At 40.4% G+C, this 24,183-nt stretch overlaps 1 protein-coding gene and 1 long non-coding RNA gene across 19 annotated transcripts in view; both read left to right on the plus strand.

The window, feature by feature from the left end:
• The window catches only part of PHKB (phosphorylase kinase regulatory subunit beta), a 226,063-nt gene that overhangs the window by 75,373 nt on the left and 126,507 nt on the right, over positions 1 to 24,183 (plus strand). For all 18 annotated transcript variants that reach the window (XM_008248369.5, XM_008248371.5, XM_089318649.1 and 15 more), the window contains 2 exon segments: positions 12,321 to 12,436; positions 23,235 to 23,298. In XM_008248369.5, the coding sequence (XP_008246591.3) occupies positions 12,321 to 12,436; positions 23,235 to 23,298 (180 nt within the window).
• On the plus strand, positions 591 to 5,547 carry LOC149120944 (uncharacterized). Its single transcript, XR_016224837.1, has 2 exons — positions 591 to 3,127; positions 3,504 to 5,547. It is a non-coding gene; the product is annotated as an uncharacterized LOC149120944 (long non-coding RNA).

Below are 24,183 nucleotides of genomic sequence, written 5' to 3' on the forward strand. Positions count from 1 at the left end.
ATGGTCATTACAGCAGAAATGAAAAAAATTCCAGCTCCAGTGATGTTACTATTTACATAGTAAATCCAAATAGATCCTTTTTTAAACTATTAAAAGTCATTTAAAAATAGTTCACCTACAGTGCTCAGATACATGATCAGCAAGGGAGATCAATGACTTGCCTATAGATGAGTGATAACTGGTTGGAAAACGTGTATGACTTAAAGTACACCTTATTATTAGGTACTTAGAAATGAACCTAATAGCAAATGGACAGCATTATACAAGTTTATTGGTTATAAAAGGAGGATTTTCATAAATACAATATAAATCATGTAGGTAGACAAGAAGGCTTAATATTATGAAACTGTCAATTCTCCTTATATTATTATCTAATCTCAATAAAATTTCCATTGAAATCCTAACAGTTTTCAGAAAATTGAACAAACCAGTTCTAAAATTCATATAGAAGAGTAAACTATAAAATGTGCAAAGGGCCCCGTGAAGAAGAGAAAATATAAAGGGGCTGAGGGGAGACTCACTTTACTAGATGTGATGCCCTACCATACTTGTATATCCAGCAATATATGAAATTAGACCATGTGATACTGGGACAGTGACAAATAGCCCAAAGAACAGAATTGAGGGTCCAGAAGCAGCTTAGTATACACACCCACAAACACACATAAGCAGCTGGAGTTATAACAGTGAAGGCTAAGGCTGGCGCCGTGGCTCACTAGGCTAATCCTCAGCCTTTGCGGCACCGGCACACCAGGTTCTGGTCCCGGTTGGGGCGCCAGATTCTGTCCTGGTTGCCCCTCTTCCAGGCCAGCTCTCTGCTGTGGCCAGGGAAGTGCAGTGGAGGATGGCCCAAGTACTTGGGCCCTGCACCCCATGGGAGACCAGGATAAGTACCTGGCTCCTGCCATCGGATCAGCGCGGTGCGCTGGTCGCAGCGCACCAGCCGTGGCGGCCATTGGAGGGTGAACCAACGGTAAAAGGAAGACCTTTCTCTCTGTCTCTCTCTCACTGTCCACTCTGCCTGTCAAAAAAATAAAATAAGATAAAAAAAAAAAACAGTGAAGGCTTTGTATAGCAGCAGAGTTGACTTATCAATAAATGGTACTCCATTGTTCTTATAAGAAGCTAACAATTGATACCAACATTTACATAAAAACTAATTTCAAGTGTGAATTGTGAAATGTAAAATATTAAAGTTTTAAAACTATGGGGTATGAACTTTTTTGATGGTTAAAACTTTGAGAACCTTATGAAGCTTTTATTTTGTATGTGTTTATGTCTCTTAATTACTGTTTTAGAAATTAAAAATACATTAATATTATTAATGTGAAAATAATTCATGCCATGCCAATGCAAAATATGCCAAGCAATGAGAACTGTGTACTGTTGGGTTGAGTATGTGTTCTTTTTTTTTTTTTTTTTTTTTTTGACAGTCCGAGTTAGACAGTGAGAGAGAGAGAGACAGAGAGAAAGGTCTTCCTTTTTCTGTTGGTTCACCTCCCAGATGGCCGCTGCGGCTGGCGCACCATGCTGATCTGAAGACAGGAGTCAGGTATTTCCTCCTGGTCTCCTGTGAGGGTGCAGGGTCCAAGGACTTGGGCCATCCTCCACTGCCTTCCCGGGCCACAGCAGAGAGCTGGACTGGAAGAGGAGAACCAGGACAGAATCCAGCGCCCCAACTGGGACTAGAACCCCGGGGGTACCAGTGCCGCAGGCAGAGGATTAGCCTAGTGAGCCGTGGCGCCAGCCGAGTATGTGTTCTTATAACAAATTGGGGAATAATTCAGAAACATAAAGTTGAAGGTACACTTACTCTATGATCCAGTCGCAATTCAGCTTTCAAATAAAACTCGGTTAGCGCTTTCCTAATAGCATACCATTAGTCTTTAATCCAAAAAATGTTCCCAGGGCCTGGGCTAGTTCTCCCTCCAGGTCCAGTGAGCTTTCTGCCAGGAACCTTGTCTGGTCACATCATTATGCCGTACAGGTACTCTTTCTGTGTGTGCTATGATGTCACAATGTCTGGGAAGCTTCCTAGAGACATACTACATGTCTGTTGCAACAGGGGTACATTAAAAAAAAATTACTGTAGGAATCTAGTTAATATAGAAGTAAAGAGGGAAATAAGAAACCATCCTTTAGCTAGGTAGGCATTTGGCTTAGCTATTAAGAGATTGGTTAAGACTCCCACTTCCCAAATTAGAGTGCCTGTGTTTGATTTTCCTCTCCAACTCCAGACTCTCATTTCCTGCTAATACGGACTCTGTGCGGCAGGTCATGCCATTCACACAGGAAAACCTGGATTCAGTTCCCTGCTTCTGGCTTTGACATCTGCCCAGGCCCCATGGTCACAAACATTTAGTATGTGAAACGGGATGGGTGCTCTCTCTGTGTATACCTGTCTCTGTATCTCTCTGCCTTTCAAATACAATTTTAAAAACATTTTATTTTAAAAAATCCTTTAGGTAAGAACTACAGTAATAATTACTGTGAATAAAATCTACTGGTAAGTGCTAATATTAGTGAAATTATGGGGAGAAACAGAATTTATGAAGCCTCAAAGCATTTCCTTTAAAGACTGTAACACTATAGAGTAGAACCCTAGCATAAACCACTGTAGCTAAGTGATCAACATGATGGCCACGAGTAGAAAAACATATTAACACTGTGAGTCTTGTGATATGATGCTCTAAGAAAGTCACTATACTTTCCATGATGTTATTGCCAAAAATGAATAACCTCAGTCCAGGACAAGTGATCAAAAGTATCAAGGTCTGGGGCCAGTATTTTGGTGCAGTTGGTTAAGCCAGCGCTGCCTACAATGCCAATATCCTGTATCAGAGCACAGATTTCAGTCCTGACTCTTCCACTTCGAATCCTGTTCCCTGCTGATGTGCTTGGGAAAGCAGAAGGTAGCCTGAGTACTCAGGCCTCTGCCCCTCACATGGGAGACTCTGTTGGCATTCCTGATTCCTGGCTTCAGCTTGGCTCAGCCCTAGCCTTTGTGGCCATTTGGAGAGTGAAACAGGAAATGGAAGATCTCTTTCTGGGTCTCCTTCTCTCTCTGTGTCACTCTGCCTGTCAAATACATAAGTAAATAAATATTTTTTAAAAATGAAGTATCAAGGTGGCCGGCGCTGCGGCTCACTAGGCTAATCCTCCGCCTAGCGGCGCCGGCACACCGGGTTCTAGTCCCGGTCGGGGCGCCGGATTCTGTCCCGGTTGCCCCTCTTCCAGGCCAGCCCTCTGCTGTGGCCAGGGAGTGCAGTGGAGGATGGCCCAGGTGCTTGGGCCCTGCACCCCATGGGAGACCAGGAAAAAGCACCTGGCTCCTGGCTCCTGGCTCCTGCCATCGGATCAGCGCGGTGCGCCGGCCGCAGCGCGCCAGCCGCGGCGGCCATTGGAGGGTGAACCAACGGCAAAGGAAGACCTTTCTCTCTGTCTCTCTCTCACTGTCCACTCTGCCTGTCAAAAAAAAAAAAAAAAAAAAAAGAAGTATCAAGGTAATAAAAACCAGAAAGAATGAAGAAGAAATAAGCTAAGGAGAAATGATAACCAAATACCATAAGGACTAAAACCACTTTACTTTGAATTTCAGATTTTTTTTTTTTTTTAGGTAAACTAAGGTTTCCCCAGAGCTTTTTCCTTTTAAAGCAACTGCAATCTCGAAGGTGGAGCTCAGATACACTAAAGAGTGTGTGAAATTATAAAACCTTACATATTTAGATGAATACATGATGCAGGGGGAGAGTACTTTTTAATAAGCACTTAATCTTCCAAGAGTGGGGAATGTCCAGATTGTGAGCCATGTAAGGCCCACAAAATCATTTGATCTGGCTTTGCCAAGGCATTTTCAGGTGGGATTCAAAATTCAGCAAATCTATAGCAGGCTAATTTTTTTGAAAGATTTATTTTATTTGAAAGGCAGAGTTACAGAGAGGCAGAGGTAGAGAGAGAGAGCAGTCTTCCATCTGCTGGTTCAGTCCCCAAGTGATGGCAATAGCCAGAGCTGGTTAGCTTCTGAGCCAGGAGCCAGAAGCTTCATCCAGGTCTCCCACGTGGGTGCAGGGGCCCAAGGACTTGAGCCATCTTCCACTGCTTTCCCAGGCCATAGGAGAGAGCTGGATCAGAAGTGGAGCAGGGCTCGAACCCGCGCCCATATGGGATGTTGACACTGCAGGCAGCAGCTTTATCCTCTGTGCTACAGCACTAGCCCAGATATCAGGCTAATTTTTAAGGTGATAATTTTATATGGCCCTCAAGTGATGTTATAAATACCCAATGGCCCTTGTCAGAAACAAGTTCCCCACCTATGTCAGGGAAAGTAAATTTACAAACATCTTTTTGAAACTGTGAAGAGAGATCCTGAATTGTTTCCAGTAGGAAAGGAACTGTAAATCAACATCAGTTATGTAATATTCATGTTTGCAATATAACATGTCTAATAAATCTGCTAAACCTAGCATTTGTTGTTTGTTCTACATTATTTCAGGTAACATTTATTAAAATGATTATTTTCAAGGATTTTTATTGGTACCTTCCTTCTCATGTAATTTCACCATATCTTACTTTCCTTATTCACAAGTTGTCCTACCATATATTGTGTGTGTGAAAAATGGTAATTGATACACAATAACCACAAACATTTATGGGATACAGTATGTTAATTTAATACATGTGTATAGTATGCAGTGATTCAATTAGAATAATCAGCATCACCTCAATCATTTGTCATTTCTTTGTGTATAAACATTAAAAACCTTCTCTTCTAGAAATTTTGAAATATATAGTAAGTTACTCTTTTTAAGATTTCTTCATTTGAAAGTTAAGAGTTAGAGAGACAGGGGGAAAGACAGATATCTTCTATCTGCTGGTTCACTCCCCAGAGTCCGCATGGCTAGTGCTGAGCCAGGCAGAAGCCAGGAGCTAGGAGCTTCCCTCAGGTCTCCTGCATGGGTGACAGGGGCCCAAGCACCTGGGCCACTCTTCACTGTTTTTCCCAGGCTATCAGCAGGGTGCTGGATTGGAAGTGGGACAGCCTGTTCAGGAACAAGCACTGTATGGAATGCTGGTGGCAGCTTTACCCATTACGCCACCATGCTGACCCTTATATAATAAATTGTTGTTAAATATAGCCACCCTCATGTGCTGCAGAACCCTAGAATTTATTCCTCTTGTCTCACTACTTTTGTACCTGTTAGCAAACCTTCTCTAGATGTTTTCTTTCTTCCTTTTTTTAAAATTTATTTTTTATTTGTTTGAAAGGCAGTTACAGAGAGGAGAGAGATCTTCCATCTGCTGGTTCACTCCCCATATGGCTGCAATGGCCAAGGCTGGACCAGGCTGAAGCCAGAAGCCAGGAGCTTCTCACAGGTCTCCCATATGAATGTAGGGGCCCAAGCCCTTGGAACATCTTTCACTGCCTTCCCAAGCACATTAGCAGGGACCAGGATCCAACAGTGGGGCAGCCAGGACTTGAACCAGAGCCCATATGGGATGCCAGCATTGCTGGCGGAGGCTTAACCTGCTGTGCCACAATGCCAGCCCATCTGTGGATGTTTTTAAGAGCCTGATTCTTAGAATTGAGAAGTTACTATACAACTTAGTTAATATTGATATGTTACAGTGAATGTTTTCAGTTATATGAATAGAGACAGTTAAATTGATCTTTGCCTTTGGAGTTTATGGTAAATTAATTAATGGTATGTTTCTTTAATACAAGGGCTTTTCAACTCTAATTTGTCATTGTGTTTCTTATCACACACATATTTTATGAAGTGTCTCAAGACTTTAATTTTTTGGCCGGTGCTGCGCTCTGTTGACTAATCCTCTGCCTGCAGCGCTGGCACCCGGGTTCTAGTCCCGATTGGGGCACCGGATTCTGTCCTGGTTGCTCCTCCTCCAGTCCAGCTCTCTGCCGTGGCCCGGGAGTGCGGTGGAGGATGGCCCAAGTCCTTGGGCCCTGCACCCGCATGGGAGACCAGGAGGAAGCACCTGCCTCCTGGCTTCAGATCGGCGCAGCACCAGCCGTAGTGCGCCGACTGTAGTGGCCATTTGGAGGGTGAACCAATGGAAGGAGGATCTTTCTCTCTGTCTCTCTCTCTCACTGTCTAACTCTGCCTGTCAAAAAAAAAAAAAAAAGACCTTAATTTTTTAGCACATGGTTACTCTAATTCTTATTGATTCCTTTGCATTTACTCTGTTTTGAAAATATTTCAGATATTTTAAAGTTTTGTTTTGTTTTGCTTTTAATATCCAGAAAATGCTACAGACAACATTGGGACCTGACTGTCCTAGTTCTTTCAGATTAGAAATAGTTCTCTACAGATATTTTTCAAGAGTGGATTTGAAAGGTAAAAACGTTCAAAGCGAGGTGACACAAATTAGATGTCAGTATGAAGAGGGAGCAAAGCGTTTACTAACAACATTGGGTACATACACTAGGGTCAGGATTGAAATTAATTCTTGGGGCCAGCACTGTGGCATAGCAGGTTAAGCCACCGCCTGCAGTACCTGCACCCCATATGGGCACCAGTTTGAGACCCAGCTGCTCCACTTCCAATCCAACTCTCTGTTACGGCCTAGGAAAGCAGTAGAAAATGGTCCAAGTCCTTGGACCCCTGCACCTGTGTAGGAGACCCAGAAGAAGCTCCTGGCTCCTAGCTTCAGATCGGCACAACTCCGGCTATTGTGGCCAATTGAGGAGTGAACCATCATATGAAAGACCTCTCTCTCTCTCTCTCTCTCCTTCTTTCTATGTAATTCTGACTTTCAAATAAATAAAAAAAAACTTAAAAAAATACTCAATATACCCTGGTCTTGGAAATGGTTGTGATTTTTATTTGTATATTCTAACAATTTTCATATTTCCTCACTTGCCTAATGTTTATTAAAGCACAACATTATTTTTGTGGGAAAAAAAGAAATTTAATTTTTGAATTCACAGAAGTATGTAAATCCACAGTTCCTTATCTACAGAAACCTTTGGAACAAAATGTGTTTTGATTTCAGATTTTTTTGCATTTTGAAAAGGTAATACTGTTAAGATACCTTATATTATATAACAACTCATCCAAGATTTCAGGCAGAACTACATAATCAGCACATTAATATTTTTGCACTAAGTTGTATATATTTACACAGAGTGGGATACTAAGGAAAATTATTTCACCTCAATTTTAGATTTTGTTGGTAGATAAGTTTAAAAAAATGACTGTTTGCTTAGCTTGTGATACTTTAGAATTGTAAATAAGGGATGGTGAACCTGTATACTAATTAGAAACAAACACATGAAACAAAAAATTAAGATATTTTGGTCCTAGCTAAGTATAGTGAGAGTTAGGAGAACTCAGAGATTTAACCAAAGAAGGAAGTTTTGATCTGGGGCTAAAGAAAGTGCTTCAGTTATAGATGAGCAGGACTGATAGCAGTCAGCCCAGCTGGAACTCAGGGTCCCTGTCAGAGGAAAGGAAATAAATAAAGGTATGTGGAGTCAAGGGTAGGTTATGGGGCATCTGAACTTCAAATGTGACATTTTCAAGATTGATAAAGCTTTTTGACCAAAGATGTTGCTAAATACTTAATACTTTTAGTAAAATACCTGGCAGGAGCTTTTTTTTTTTTTTTAAGACCTTTGGCTTATGTTTTTGGAGGGTCACAGTCTAAGATTCAGCAGCCCTATTCGTCTAGCATCTGTGTGCCAAAGGAAGATCATGTGGCTCACCAGGAAACAGAAGCAGGGAGCACACTCTTCTTCTGCCCTCTCTGTGGTCTCTCCTGGTAGTTATCATGGGGCCCTGCCCTTGCTATTTAATCACTTCCCGAAGACCCCACCTTCAGACACCATAAGTGTATCAAGCCTCCACTGTTAATTCATTAACCATTAATTCGTTAAAGTTTACCATAAAACTTTGGGGTATAAATGTCTACATGAGTTTGGGGGGCCAAATGCTAGTCACATGCTAACAGAATGATGTGAAAAATCAGCAGGCCATGTTGTAGTATAAATATTGGGAATAAAGGAGATATATAGTATCAAAAGACATTACAACAATTTTTTTTAAAGATTTGTTTATTTACTTGAAAGAGTTACAGAAAGGCAGAAGCAGAGAGAGGCAGAGAGAGGTCTTCATCAGCTGGTTCACTCTCCAGTTGGATGCAACAGCCAGAGCTGTGCTGATCAGGAGCCAGAAGCTTCTTTAAGATCTCCCTCATGGGTGCAGGGGCCCAAGGACTTGGGCCATCTTCTGCTTTTCCAGGCCTTACCAGAGAGCTGGATGGGAAGTGGAGCAGCTGGGACTTGAACCGGCACGCATATAAGATGTCGACACTGCAGATGGTAGCTTTACCTGCTACACCACAGCGCCTGCCCCAATTACAACAAATTTAGCATAAAATCGAATTAACATTTATCAGTGATTGATGAATTGAGAAACCTCTAAAGATTTAGAAAAGATGCTTGGTGTACTGAGCAGAGGGCATTGGCCTTACAAGTAGAGAAGTGTTGAAGAAAGCTGACATGGAGCAAAAGCTGCTGGTTTCAAAGTTGCCTTATAGGATTAGAGCAAGGACTTTCTCAAACTGGATTTATTTTCATTAATTGCTGTGAATTTACTGTTGTTTTCTTTTTTTCAGGGGTGGGGTTGGGGGGTGATCTGGCCTATTTCAAAGTTCAATTTGATTATGTGGCACCTAGCATGAGTGAATCCATTCTGGTTTGACCTGGTCTGCTGGGCCTAGTGCAGGAACTCAGTCCAGATCAATGGCTATATGAATTTTAGTTGATAGTAGCCAAAGATGAGTTCAAAACTTTAAATAGAAATATTTTATTATGGAATATTGAAGCAGTGGTATGAGTTGTAGATATTCAGGAGTAGGATAATGGAAAAACCACTGAGTGTTAAATATGCATTGTAAACATACATGAAATCAGGGGTCAATGCTGTGGTGTCAGCATCCTAATATATGGCACTGGTTCGAGTCCCAGCTGCTTCACTTCCAATCCAGCTCCATGCTAATGGCCTGGGGAAGTAGCGGAAGATGGCCCAAGTGTTTGGGCTGCTGCACCCATGTAGGAGACCCAGAAAAAACTCCTGGGTCCTGGCTTTGGATCAGCTCAGCTTAGGCCATTGTGGCTATTTGAGGAGTGAACCAGTGGATGGAAGACCTCTCTCTCTGTCTCTCCCCTCTCCCTCCCTCTGTTAATACTGTCTGTCAATAAATAAATAAATCTTTAAAACATACATTAAATCATTTCATTTTATAACAACTAGGTCTTGGTGAGGATAATTTACCATGTTTCACCTATGTAGTTTGCTGTATAGCCAGAGCAGAGTCAAGTCTTCCATGTGTGATATTCTTGCCTTGGCATTATACTATGTGTATTGTCTCTTGTAGTATACACTGTCTACAGTTGAAACCTTTCCTAGTGAATGAACTTTCTTGAGGGATGAGGTCTGTGTCTGGAGAGAGGAACCGGAGTTGTGAACAATGCTAATGATTGGGGTGGGAGCAAGAAGAGAAGGCAGTCAGGGAGATGGGAAACACATAGAACATGTGTCCATAACCTAGAGAACGGGAACTTTCAGGAAGAATCCTGGGATCCATTTTATGAAATGAGATGGAGAGGAAGAGATGGAAAGGATGAGTGATTGGACTTCTATGAAATTGTCTTTTGGTAATCCTTGCAAGCACAGGTTCTTTAGTTGAGGACTCTGAAGGAGGAAGTCCAGCTGCAGTTATCTTTGGGCATCTACTTTGTGAGAGCCCTTGTTCTCTTGGGGATATAGCAATGAACAGAACAAATTCCTGCCCCCAGGGACTTGCATTAGGAGGAGGACAGTTAACAGACGTGCAAGTGGGACTTTAGTTTACTCCGCAGAATTTGTTAATCCAGAAAAGCTGTTAGAGCCATCCATGCAACCATTTCTGTAACCCAACTGGATCCCCTTACCAAGGCGTAGCCCTGGTCCCAGGGATGACGGGAGAAACAAACTATTCACTGGAGAAGCTTCTCAAGAAAGGAAGAAGGAGCCAGATGGCATTGAAGCTTTGAACTTGGAGACTGACATACTTTTCTGTATGCATTATAACATCAAAATAACTCCTTAAGACCATAGAAAAGTGGATATCATGAAAATGGCCAACTTTTTCTGTCCAAGGAGGTTTCCCTTAGGCAAGATAGTGGGGAGTGACAGAAAGTTGGAGGGACCCTCACTGATACTCTAAGTCAAAATTTAAGTTGACTGACTATGGATACTGCTCCAATGCTGAGATGTTGTAGGCTGGACATGTGTTTTGTATAAATCTAGAATTAACTCCCACTCTCTCATTTCTGTGAGGCCCCACTGAAGTAGCATTTCCTCTGCTCTTCTTTTCTTCTTTTCTTCACTGAAATGAGTTAGCTGTTGTTGGCCTTGAGGGCAAATTTGTCTCAGCTGGGGAGAAGAATGGAAAAATGGATTCAAGCGGCCCAGCCATTCATCATTTGTAACATCACCAGGGCAGACTACTCCCTGATCAGCTTGATCAATGTGTTTGCTGACTGTGTGAGTTTAGAGATTTTTTTGGAACCCCTGGAGAGCCAGAAAAACTATTTTGTGTGATTGTGGTTTCCACTACTGTGGTTTCTCCACTAATTCTTTCCCATGTGCCTCCCTCAATTTCTCAAAATTTCTTGTCTATTGATGGAAACTTACCTTGATTTCTTGTGTTGTTTCATCCTTAAAAGTGTATACAATCATTATGTTAATTACATGTATATAGCATCAAGTGAGGATATGATTGCTGTGTTAGGAATATTTCATGATTAAGGGTAAGCATCTGCATACATTCAGTTCACCATATTAAATCCAACATAATGACTACATGTAAAACCCAGTAATCAGGCACAATAACCACTTAAGAAATTGCCTTTATTAAAATGAGTACATATTTATTAAACAAAAACTGACCATAATCTTTGCATTCCATAGTTTGTTTTAAATGTATGCATTTTGTCAAAGGTCTGGAATCTTTACATAGAAGTTTTGAATCTTGCACATTGGTTAGATCCTGCTTCCAACTGTGAGCTCTGAGTTTATAGGAAAGGTACCTGTAGCTATAGAAAATGCAAGAAGATTATATTCCAGGAGAATGTGACTCAAGACTCTTGGTTGATTCAACATGGAACTGGCGCTTTGCAGAAAAGAGAAATACTTTTTTTCCTCCAAAGTTTTAATTTTATTTTGTATTTCTTATGGATTATTTAGATTATGAATATTATATATTATAAAAACAATGTTTTCAGGTCTTCAAAGAAGGAGGTACCTTTCTCTGAAGGGAGGAGAGAACCTCCACTTTGACTATGACCTTGTCTAAACAAGATAAGAGTCGGAGAACTCAAGGGGCTTCCATAGTCTTGGAAACTCATGACTGGAGCATGGGGAGATTACCGAGGCCATAAACAGGAGTGTCAATTTGTAAAGTCAACAACAGGAGTCACTGTGCACTTACTCCTCATGTAGGATCTCTGTCCTTAATGTGCTGTACATTGAGACTTAATGCTATAACGAGTACTCAAACAGTATATTTCACTTTGTGTTTCTATGGGGGTGCAAACTATTGAAAGCTTTACTTAATGTATACTAAACTGATCTTCTGAAAAAAAAAAAAAAAGAAGAAATTATCAATTCCCAACTTGACTCTCACTGGGATTAAACATGACAATAGGTCTGATCTGATTTCATCATCATTTAAAAAATCATCTATTATTTTTCACTTTATGTTTCTGTGTGGGAGCAAACTGTTGAAATCTTTACTTAATGTATGCTAAACTGATCTTCTGTAGATAAAGAGAATCGAAAATGAATCTTGATGTGAATGGAAGGGGAGAGGGAGTGGGAGAGGGGAGGGTTGCGGGTGGGAGGGACGTTATGGGGGGGAAGCCATTGTAATCCATAAGCTGTACTTTGGAAATTTATATTCATTAAATAAAAATTAAAAAAACACAATGTTTTATATTTTTATTAGTTTTTAAGATACATAGTCCTTATAAGCAGTAATAGATATTTCATTAAAGAATTATAGTTGGAGCATGAGAAGATTTAGATTTTATTTCTACTGTATAATATTAGGTTCTCACATAAAGTGAACTTTATAGAAATCTCAAAAATAGTAGTGTTCATAGTAATGTAGTAATCGTAAGAATTTCAGGATGTTAAAAAAGTGTGTGTTGGGAGGTGAGTATGTATTTGAAATCCCAATGGTATCTAATTATTCTCTTCAGTATCTTGAAGACCCTGTTTTTGCATATGCCATTATGTTTCATTTCTTTTCTTTAGGTCTCTTTTATTCAAAACCTTGTATTTTGTGTGGAAAGAGTTTACCGTGTGCCTGATTTTGGTGTATGGGAAAGAGGAAGCAAATATAATAATGGCAGCACAGAGCTACATTCCAGGTAATTTGCTGATTTCTGGGATTCTTTTTCTGTTGCTTAAAGCATATGAAATTTGAATATGAATAAAAATCAAAGCATTAAGTTGGAACTGATTTCCATGTTAATTTTTTAACATATTTTTCCTACCTATCACTTGGTGAAATTCACTTAAAATGGAAGCCAGAAAGTCCATTTTCAGTGCCCATAAATGAAGACACGGACCAGGGTGCTCTCCCAGCCTCCAGAGGCGCCAGTACACACATATTATCAGCCTTCATCATTAGTCTGCGGTTTGATCTTTCTGCTCAACCATATAATTTTCATTTTCCTCTTTGAAATTACATTATTTGAAATATCAAGTACATTAATATATCCAAACACCAGTTGTATATGCATTGCATGTAAAGTTCCCTTCCCTGTTTTAGAACTTATTTTTCCTAACCACAGATTCTCATAACCCTGCAATAAAACTTAACATTCAGTATCATCTGTAAGAGCTATGATCAAAATCTTGAGCTGTGTTTTAGAGTGTTTGAATAAGCACCCATATCTGATGACTGATATTAATAGTTAGTGAATTTCCTTTATTTTATGTTTGGGAAGTCATTTTTTACATTATAGATTAGTAAGTCCTGTCCACACATAGCACAAAAAGATGTGCTAAAGGAATTTAAAGGGGGACTGGCGTTTGGCATAGCGGTTAATGGGTCGCATGAGACACATGCATTAGTGCCTGGATTCGAGTCCCAGTTCTTCTGATTTGAATTTCCCGCTAATGTGCACCCTGATTAAGCAAAAGGTGATGGCTGAAGTAGGGACCCTGTCACTATATATGAATATATATATATATGAATATATATGAATATATATATATATGAATATATATGAATATATATATATGAATATATATGAAACTCTGGTTCTGGGCTCCTTCTTTTGGCCTTACCTAGCCCTTGCTGTTTTGTATATTTGGGAGTAAATCAGCAAATAGAAGATCTCTGTCTGCCTGTTTGTCTCTCTCTGTCATTATTTCTGTCTCTTTATATATCTGTTTTTCAAATACAATGAAAATAAATAATTTAAAAATAATTTAAAACAAATACTGTCACTATAAATTGGTTTGGATTATTGATACTCATGAAGTAGAAGAATAGAAAATATTGGTTAAGAAGATGCTGCAGCTCTATACTTTTTAATACAGGAGGACTAATCATATATAAAAAATTAAACTGAGGGACAGGCACTGTGGCTTAGTGGGTAAAGCCACTGCCTGCAGTGTTGGCATCCCATATGGTCCCCAGTTTGAGTCCCGGCTGCTCCACTTCTGATTCAGCTCCCAGCTAACATACCTGAGAAAGCCGCAGAAGATGGTCCAACTGCTTGGGCTCCTGTACCCATGTGGGAGACCCAGATGAAGCTCTGGCTCCTGGCTTTGGTCTGGCCCAGCTCCAGCCATTGCAGCCATTTAGCCATTTGGGGAGTGAACCAGCAGATGGAAGTCTCCTCTCCTCTCCTCTCCTCTCCTCTCCTCTCCTCTCCTCTCCTCTCCTCTCCTCTCCCCTTCCCTCCCCCCTCCCCCTTCTTCTCCCCCCCCCTTTGTAAACTCTGCCTTTCAAATAAACCTTTAAAAAAGTTAAACTGCTATCAGATATTTAGTAAACTAAAGCCTAGCTCCATATCACTAGCTGCATAACCAGAAGTACTCTCTGTAAACTTTCTATGCTTTAGTTTCCTCAGCTGTAAAATGAAGATAATGAGTTTCCACTTTTTGAAATTGCTCTAATGAATGAGTTCATCCATCTAAAGGATCTGAATACATGGCATTAGTAACAACTAGAAGACTAGTGTACTCACATATTTAAGAATATTTTATTAACAATGCCTGAAATAAAAAGAACTCTCAGATTAAGCCTAATAAACTAATATATAACTCTTTTTTTTTTTAAGTAGGATGCATGTGAGGCATTTTTACCTTATAGAGCAGAACCGCAGCAACTGGTGGAGAAGTCAGTGAAGCAGAGAAATGATGGATGGAATGCTCAATTCAGATGTTAAACAATTTTGAAAGATGAAAAATAGGAACGCAATATTAGGTTTCTGCCATTTTCCAAATTAAGTTCTCAGTGTTCCAATTATTGAGTTACGAGAAAGTGAGTCTGATTAAATAGGGTGATTTTTGTTTTTTTATTTCTTATTTTTAAAGATTTATTTTATTTGAAAGTCAGAGTGACAGAGGGAAAGAGATTTTCCTTTTGCTGGTTCAATCCCTAATTGGCAATTGCCAGGGCTAAGCCAGGCTGAAGCCAGGAGCTTCATCTGGCTCTCCCACATTGTGGGGCAATCCTCTGCTGCTTTTCCCAGGCTATTAGCAGGGAGCCATTTCAGAAGTGGATCAGACAGGACTTGAACCAGTGCCGATATGGGATGTTATCATTGTATGTAGTGGCTTTACCCACTACACCGCAGCGCTGGCCCCATAAATAGGATGATTTTTAAATATGTACTTTTACCAGTTGCCTTTTTCAAGTCTGTTCCTTGTTTTTTAATAATCATTTAATATATACCAGCCTGATCCTACTGCCATTATTTCAGAATGAAATATTGTTGTTAAAGATTTATTTATTGGGGCCGACGCTGTGGCACAGAGGGTTAATGCCTTGGCCTGAAGCACTGGCATCCCATATGGGTACCCGTTCGAGACTCGGCTGCTCCACTTCCAATCCAGCTCTCTGCTATCACCTGGTACAGCAGAAGATGGCCCAAGTCCTTGAGCCCCTACACCCATGTGGGAGACCTAGAAGAAGCCCCTGGCTCCTGGCTTCGGATTGACACAGCTCCGGCCGTTGTGGCCATTTGGGGAGTGAACCAGCGGATGGAAGACCTCTCTTTCTCTGCCTCTCCTCTGTCTCTGTGTAACTCTTTCTTATTTTACCTTTTTTTTTTTTTTTTTTTTTTTTTTACACAGGCAGAGTGGACAGTGAGAGAGAGACAGAGAGAAAGGTCTTCCTTTGCCATTGGTTCACCATCCAATGGCTGCTGCGGCCGGCGCACCGCGCTGATCCGAAGGCAGGAGCCAGGTGCTTATCCTAGTCTCCCATCGGGTGCAGGGCCCAAGGACTTGGGCCATCTTCCACTGCACTCTCGGGCCACAGCAGAGAGCTGGCCTGGAAGAGGGGCAACCGGGACAGAATCCGGCGCCCCGACCGGGACTAGAACCCGGTGTGCCAGCGCTGCAAGGCGGAGGATTAGCCTATTAAGCCGCGGCGCTGGCCTAACTCTAACTTTTAAATAAATAAATATCTTTAAAAAATTATTTATTTGAATGAGCTACAGAGAGAGAGAGAAAGAGATGTTCTACCCCCTAGTTCCCTCCCCAAATGGCTGCAAAGGCCAGGACTGAGCCAGACCAAAGCCAGGAGTCAGGAGTTTTATTTGGGTCTCTTATGTGTATGGCAGGGGTCCAAGCATTTGGGCCATTTTCTGCTGCTTTCTTGGGCACATAGAATGGAGCGGATCAGAAGTAGTGCAGCCAGGACACAATCTTGCACCTTTATGGGCTGCTGGCATCTGAGGCTTTGCATGCTATATCACAACCTGGCCCCCAGAATGAAATATTTAAACTAGAAGTTTCTCTGCTTATTAGAACTGTGGTAAACTCAGAAATAGCCTTGGATAAACATTAACATTCACTCTAGAAAATGAGCGTGTTGGAAGGTCCTTGGTGAAAAGAACAGAGGTTCCTGTTCTTTCCCTGAATCATTAAGGATTTTGTTTCAAGGCTTGAAAAATCATTATGTGATGTTCTTTGCTATCTTTTGCACTCAAAGCTAATCTTACTTGTAGCAGACCAGTTTTATTCAGATGGATGGGAAACGAAGTTTTCCATTTAGGTTTGGATGATGAATTTTATTCATTTCCATTGATCTTCTAATTGTCTACCATATACAATGCCCATGAAGAACTTTAGGCCTTTTAGCATTTTTTTCCCCAAATGTTTCTGAGTTCAGGTTACACAGACGTGTTGTGGGTATATCACTTCTGGTGCCAACAGGAAATGTTTTGGAACTACAGGACGACTGTGCTCCAAGATGCATATGGACACAGTGATGACAGTGGTGGAGGGAGGCTGGTTTATTTCCATATATTATTCTGGATATGGCATGTAGAGCAGCTACAACTGGAGATCTAGTCATAGCTCTTGGTCAATTGCTACCATAGGATAGCTGTGAACACTGGGCCTAATTGGAACTGTTTTTTACTGCCTCATGCATTCTTCTTGTTATAATTGTGGTATTGTCATGGTTTGAGACAGCTTGAATTGAGGTAGGGGCTTCTAAAAGGAAAGTTTTGATGGAACAAGGGCATAAGTTGTTGATGTTTGAGAGTCCCGAATTTTCACATGATGTTAAGAATGAGCAGTATGAGAGGCCTGACTTGTTGCCTCATTTCTCTGTTCTCTTCAGGATAAATCACAGCTAGATTCATTTTGCCATGGATGCAGTAGACAGCCAACCCCCCTTTTCCAAACCAAACTAAGGAAGAGATAAAAAATTTTCCTGATAACTTCAAATTTTAAACAGATTGGGTAAGGTGGTCATCATGTTTGGAGCCTAGCTAAAAAGACATAACTCTCATGCGTGCTGTCTTTTCTCACAGGAAAAAACACTGTCAAAGACATACCTGTGACTACAGATTTCTAACTCAGGCCACCAAAGATTAGGGATGGGACTAAGTACCCCATTGGCTAATATCCAATCAGCTGCCAGAGTGTTCTACTTTAACAGGGACCAGGAAAAAGAGGAACACACTAGACAACAGAAGCAATATCAAGATGGATGGCAGGTCAGTTAATAGCAGCTTTACACAGTGATCTGCCATCAAGGAGACCCAGCAAAGCCAATGCACCCCAAATGGCACCGGTTGTCCATGTGGAAAAAAAAAAAAAAAGAATTGCTACACTTAATACATTTAAGTTACTGAACATCCTAGTTTAGTAACACAGCACCCTGTGGAGTAGTGATGGTGTGGCTTCCTGGGAACTCAGATTTGCTACCACTGCCCAGCTTCATAAGAGACTTTCATACTATCACTGGCTTGGGAAAAAAACAAAATTTAAAATTTTAGTGTGTTTTTTTTTTCCTGAGAGCATATCATTTTGTGTCGTTAAAAAGTCAGAAAAATTATTAAGTCAAACCATGATAAGTCAGGGGGCAACTGTAGTAATACTTGGATTAACTACTTGTGCTTCATTTGTTGTCTGACTTTCTCTGCTACTCTCCTTTTATTACCATACTATACAGGCCTCCCTCACAGGAGTGAAAGAGAGACAACAGAATACAGTCTGTTGCCTTGGTGCCCGCCAAAGCCTTAACCAAGTGGCATACCCTACCTTCCCTTGCCACACAGAATACATCCCTTCTGAGCTCTAACCCATATCAAAGGTTTCCATCCTGAGGTCCCCTGAGCACACACACATCCTGTTCTCACATCAGAATATCTCTGTTTGTTTGTTTTTTTAAGGTTTATTTATTTATTTGAGAGTTAAAGTTACATATAAAGAGAAAGGGAGAGGCAGAGAAAGAGAGAGATCTTCCATTTACTGGTTCGCTCCCCCAGATGGCCACAAGGGCTAGGGCTAGGCTGGCTGAAGCCAGCAGCCAGGAGCTTCATCTGACTCTCTCACGTGGGTGAAGGGGCCCAAGCACTTGGGCCATCTTCCACCGATTTTGCCACACTATCATCAGGGAGCTGGATCAGAAGTGGAGCAACCAGGACACGAACCAGCACCCATATATGATGCTGGTGTCATAGACAGTAGCTTAACCTTTTAGGCCACAACGGTAGCCCCCCTAGTCTCTCTCTTCAGCTTCTGTGCTAAACCATCCTTTAATAATTGCGTTTTGTGATGCTGAAAAGTTATAGAGTATGTATTCGAGCTAAATATGTATTTGGACCTTTTATATGGGAGGAAACTAAAGTTTAGAAGGTTTTATGGTCCCACTTTCTTCCCCTCACTGTCTTCATTTCCTTAAATCACACTAGTCAGTAGTAGAACCAGACCTTGATTCCAAATCATTTGGCTGCACCTAAAGTTGTTTTAACTACCCTGTGTATTTTATGGTCTTTAAAAGTTTTTCTAAAGTTTGGAAGAACTGCAGTCTAGGGGCCAGCATTGTGGCATAGCAGGTTAAGCCTCTGCCTGGTACGCCAAAGTCCCACATGGATGCTGGTTCAAAACCCAGCTGCTGCACTTCCCATCCAGCTCCCTGCTAATGTGCCTAGGAAAGCTGCAGAAGATGGCACAAGTGTTTGGGCCCCTGCACCCACGGGCTCCTGGCTATGGCCTGGCCCAGCCCTGGCCATTGCAGCCATTTAGGGAATGAACCAGTGGATGAAAGAAATTCATTCTCTCTCTCTCTCTCCCTCTCTCCCTCTCTCTCCCTTTCTCTCCCTCTCTCTCCCTCTTTCCCCTCCTCTCTGTTACTTTCAAACAAACAAAAAAAAAAATAAATCTTGAAAGAAAGGAGAAGCAAGCTATAAACTTGTATTCCATTTCCAAGATATCTTTGTTTAATGATTAGTGCAGCTGGATTTAGTTTAATGCTTTGGTGAGACCCATCTTGATCTGCCCTGTTTGAACTCTAGGTTTGCTAGTATCTCTTCATTCCAACTTCTTGAATTATTTAGTTTTTTTTAGATAAACCCTAGAAGTGTTTTTTTTAATTTTTTAATTTTTTTCCCTCAAAGAAACCTGTTGTTTAATGAGTACAAATTTCATAAGTACAACTTTAGGAATATAATGATTCTTCCCACCATACCCGCCCTCCCACCTCTACTCCTACCACACCTCCTCCTCCCTCTCCCATTCTCAGTCTGAAATCAAATAACTAAGCCTTTAAGAATCTAGAAAGAGCAAAATAAGTCAAAGCAAACAAAATTATGAGCAGAAGTCAGTGAAATTCAAAATAGTAAAAAAGGAAAGAAATGATGAAACAAAGAGCTGTTTCTCGAAAAAATCATTAAAACTGACAAACTTCCAGCAAGACAGACATAGAAATAAGATGATACAAACGACCAATATTAGGAATAAAACAAGAGCTATCAAAATAGGCCTCATAAACATTAAAAGGAAAATAAGATACACTACAAAAATAAACTACAAAAGCAAATACAATAGTTAAAAATTTCAGAAAAGAGAAAATAAAGTGGGAAGAATAGTTTTTTTCGAATTTCCGGACATCATGTAAATACAGAAACCAAGTCTGTGGTACTGGCAGAGATACGCACATAGAACTCAGAAACAGACCCACTTACAAACCTCTAACAGAGGAAAGAGTCTTTTCTAACAGTGGCACTGAAGCAGTTGGTGTTAGGTAAGAGTCCAAATTCATTCCTTTGCATGTAGGCTATCGAGTTGCCCTAGAAATATCTGTTTAAAAGACATTTCTTTCCCATTGAATTGTCTTTGAGCTTTTCTCAAAATCAGTTGACCAGAGAATTATGAGTTATTTGGGGGCTGTTTATTTCATTGATCTCGATGTCTATCCTTATGCCAGAGCCACAGTATCTCAATTATTGCAGCTTAGTAGTAAATTTTGAAAGTGTGAGTAAATTGAAAAAGTGTGAGTACTCTAATGCTATTGTTTTGAGTAGTGTGAGTCCCCCACATTTTTATGTCAATTTCAGGATCAGCTTTTCATTTTTACATAGACTGCATTGAACACAGTATGTCATTCTATTCCCCCTTTTTCCTAATGAATATATTTACTGATAAAAGCTTCTGAGTTGGTAGTTTTTTTCTTTCATTTCTTAGAAGCTCTTGTGCCACATCCTCTAGCCTTCATAGTCTCTCATAAGCAATCAAAACTGTCATTTTATCCTTTGCCCCCACCCCCAGCTGTCTTGTCTGGCTGCTTTCCAGATTTTTTTTGTTCTTAGTTTTCACAAGTCATGCTGTGTCTTAGCACAGATATTTTTGACCGTCTTCTCTTGGAGTTTAATTCAGCTTTTTGAATCTACAGCTTTATGGTTCTTAGAAATTCAGATTTTTTTTCTAAGCACTTTTTGATACTGCCCTCTTAATCTCTCTTTAGTAGCTCTGATGGCATGAGTGTTGGATCTTCTGTTATGTTCTCGTAGTTCCCTGAGGCTCTGTTCATTTTTCTCAAGTATGTTTTCTCTTTGTTCAGATTAGAAGATTGCAAACATTCTGTCTTCTAATTTATTCTTTTTTCCATCCCCTTTTATTCTGCCATTGAGTTTGCCCATTGAGCTTTTTTTTTTTTTTTCCCATTTACTATATTTTTCATTTCTAAAATACTGGATGGGACATTGTATTTTTCTAACTTTAGTTTTTGTGTTTTTACTTGTTTTTCACTCATTTCAAGCTTATTGAAGTATTCATAATTGTTTAATGAAGCATTTTTATCAATAGCTGCTCTAAATCTTTGTGAGATCATTCTAACATCTCTTTCTTCTTACAATTAGCAACTGCTGATTCTCCTTTTTCATTTGATTTGAGATTTTATTGGTTCTAAATATAAATGATTTTTTTGAGATAATTTATTTGAAGGGAAGAGGGACACAGAGAGATAGTGAGAGCAAGAGTAAGAGCAAGATTCTTCCATCTGCTGATTTACTCTACAAATGGCAAATGGTTGGGCTGGGCCAGGCAAAGCTAGGAGCCTGGAACTCCAAATAGGTCTTCCACCTGGATCGCAGGGCCCAAGGACTTGGGCTATCCTTCTGTTACTTTCACAGGCATATTATCAAGGAGTTGGATCAGAATCAGAGCAACTGGGACAAACTGATATTCTGAGATGGGATGCTGCCACAAATTCACAACACCAGCCTCAGTATGAGTGATTTTTGATTGAGTAGTGGAAATTTTGAGTATTCTAAGACCCTGGAGTTTTTTTTTCAACTTTATGTTTTAACTATTTGTTTTTCACGTTGCACAGTCAAGAGAAAGTAGGGACACAAACCTTATCACTGTCAGGTTGGGATAGTAAGAACAAGTTTTTTGTTGAAATCCAAGATGGAGGCACCTCAGTACTGCTGGATCTGGAAGGATTAGCCCTCAGCTGATAAGAATGCATCATTACTGGTTCCCATTGGCTTCCATATATGTGACAGGAGGAAAGACACCTTTCCACAGGGCCTCTGTGAAACCATCCTTGTGCAAGGCAGAGGTTCACTTCATCACTGCTGGGTGGGGGAGAAAGTAGAGGCTCTCCATGTAGTCTCAACTGAGGTGAAAGATGTTCTTAACATTCGTCTTGGGCAGTCAAGGATGTCATCCTTTTTCTTGTCTGAAATCACCATGGCTGATATGGAGAGGAGGAGAGGTTTGAGCATAATGCCTCATAATAGACCCATGCATGTAGAAGTCAGTGGGGTAGGATCCAGTTTTTCCTCAGTGGTTGTCATCTAACAGTTTTCTAAGCTGCCTTTCCTCAGTCTTTTGGTTAGAGAAACCAAACTTTTATTGAGGCTTTTCTTTGCTACTGATGGTATTTCCCAGTTGTTTGCCTCTTCATGTTTAAGTGTGGTATATAAGGCAAGAGGGAAACCTGGGGAACTTATGACAGTGTTATTCCATATCCTTCTTTGTCTTTCTGAACCATCTTATGTATGTTTTCTATAAAATGTACAAGATTTTTTTTGGTTGTACTTGGTGAGAAAAATTTGCTTAGTGCATCTTCCCATTCATGTATTTTTAAAGTAAGTGTCTGACCTATTTACTATCCTGTAATAAAAGTAATGTTTGCCTGAGAACAGCTCATGTAAACTACTATAGAAAATGTAGGTCATGATGACATAAATAGCTTAGAAGAATGGTTCTGAAATTTAGTGTGCAATTAAACATCTGACAAGCTTTTTATTGCCCATTGTTGGGCCCTACTCAGAGGAATGAGAACTGGGGTTTCTCACAAGTTCTCGGTAATGCTGCTGCCTCTGCTGGTGCTCTGGGGACCCTTTTATAATCACTGCTTTAAAGAGGTGCAGATTTGATGACATATCATTAATTTTAAATGATATTGATGATATATGCAGTTGTTTTGAGTAAAACTTTAAAAATGCAATAAGTAAAATAAACAGCATAGTGATCAAAAGGACTTAAAGGGAGATATTTGTGAAATGACAGTGTTGTATTATTAATGAAATGGATGTTCCCGTTTTCCGGCAGTTTTGTATGTGGCATTTGAGAGGCCAAAAGATTAGGCCACTAAGGAAAATGGTACTCATTTTCTAACAGAGAGAAGAATATAGCAAAAAATGAGAGGAAAGCTCATCAGTTATTCTGTGAGCATGAAGTAATGACTATTTCATTGGGTCCTCGGAAAAGAATATTTGAATGGGTACATTAAACCAGTAGGATAAGTGTAACATGTGCAAAATCTTTTTTAAGGCTCAGAGTTGACATCAAAAGCTCTGTTACATTGATCTAAACTAATGATGCTCAACCTGGTAATTACTGCACATATCATCATAATACACCTTCCTCTAAAGTTCATCTTTTTTGGTTGAGCTGGTGAATAGAAATGATACTGGAATTAAAACTGCTTCCATCAATAGGATGACCATTAGTTTAGATCAAGGTGAACCTAGAAATATTTTCCCCAGATGATCATTAACTATAAAAAAGAAAAATTAAAATAGTGAAATGTCAGAATGAGGTCTCTTGGACATTATTCTTCTTATGGAAGTTGTTATAAGTGTTAATAAAGAAACTTGCTTGTGAATATTCATCAAGTAATGGTTCCTATTTTATAGCCTGATATTTCACAGTAATAAAGTATTTCCTTTTCTATTCTAGCTCTGTTGGCTTAGCAAAAGCAGCTTTGGAAGCTATTAATGGATTCAACCTCTTTGGCAATCAGGTAAGAAATAAAGCTTTGGTTATTTGAAATATATGTTTAATTAATTTAGCTATTCATCTAAAAAGTAATTTCCAGGGTAGGTGGCACTACAGCTTCAGGGACTGCATGGGCACCCACACCCCATATCAGAGTGCCTGGAACCGGGCCCTGCCTCTGCTTCCCACCCAGCTTCCTGCTAACCTGGGTCTCTGCTGCCTGCGCAAGAGACAGATGGAGTTCCCAGTTCTTGGCTTTGGCCTTGCCCAGCCCTGGCTGTTGTGGGCATTTGGGGAGTGAACCAAGGTATGGATGATCTGTCTCCCTGTCCTTCTTGCTGTGTCATTCTGCCTTTCAAATAAATAAAAACAAATAAATATACTTATAAATAAAAGTTAGTTTTGTATAATCAGAGAATGTCTGAAGTTTATGTTGCAGCTCATGCTTGAACAAGCTTTCCTTTGAGAATGATTTGCCAGTTAAATTTAAATTTTTTAGGTAAAAATCATTATTTTGAAAAAAAAAGAAGACTTATAGTGTGCTGATTTTTTTTAGTAATTTTTCCCTCTAGGCTTCTATACATTTCTTAGGAGTCTCACATTTTTAAGTATTACTGGCATTACATACTGTATTTTTGGCCATTGGAGCCAGCTGGGCTTGTGAGCCCCGCTGAGCACCAGGAGGTTGGGCAGCAGTTCCTCCGCCCCAGCGCCAGGTGCCTCTGGCCCCCTTGGCAGTGTGGCGTGGGAGCCATGCTGAAGTGGCCCTGCTGAGCCTCGGTTCTCCAAAGCAGCGCGCTGCCCCGCCCAACCCCGGGCCTCCGCAGTTTCATAAGCAGACCCCATTGCCAACTCTGCCTCAGCCCGCCCTGCCTTGCAACAAGGGGTGCCTTCCAACCCTGGAACAAAT

Source organism: Oryctolagus cuniculus, chromosome 18 (assembly GCF_051225735.1).
Source record: "Oryctolagus cuniculus isolate XC-2025 breed Fujian yellow rabbit chromosome 18, ASM5122573v1, whole genome shotgun sequence".
Lineage (NCBI taxonomy): Eukaryota > Metazoa > Chordata > Mammalia > Lagomorpha > Leporidae > Oryctolagus > Oryctolagus cuniculus.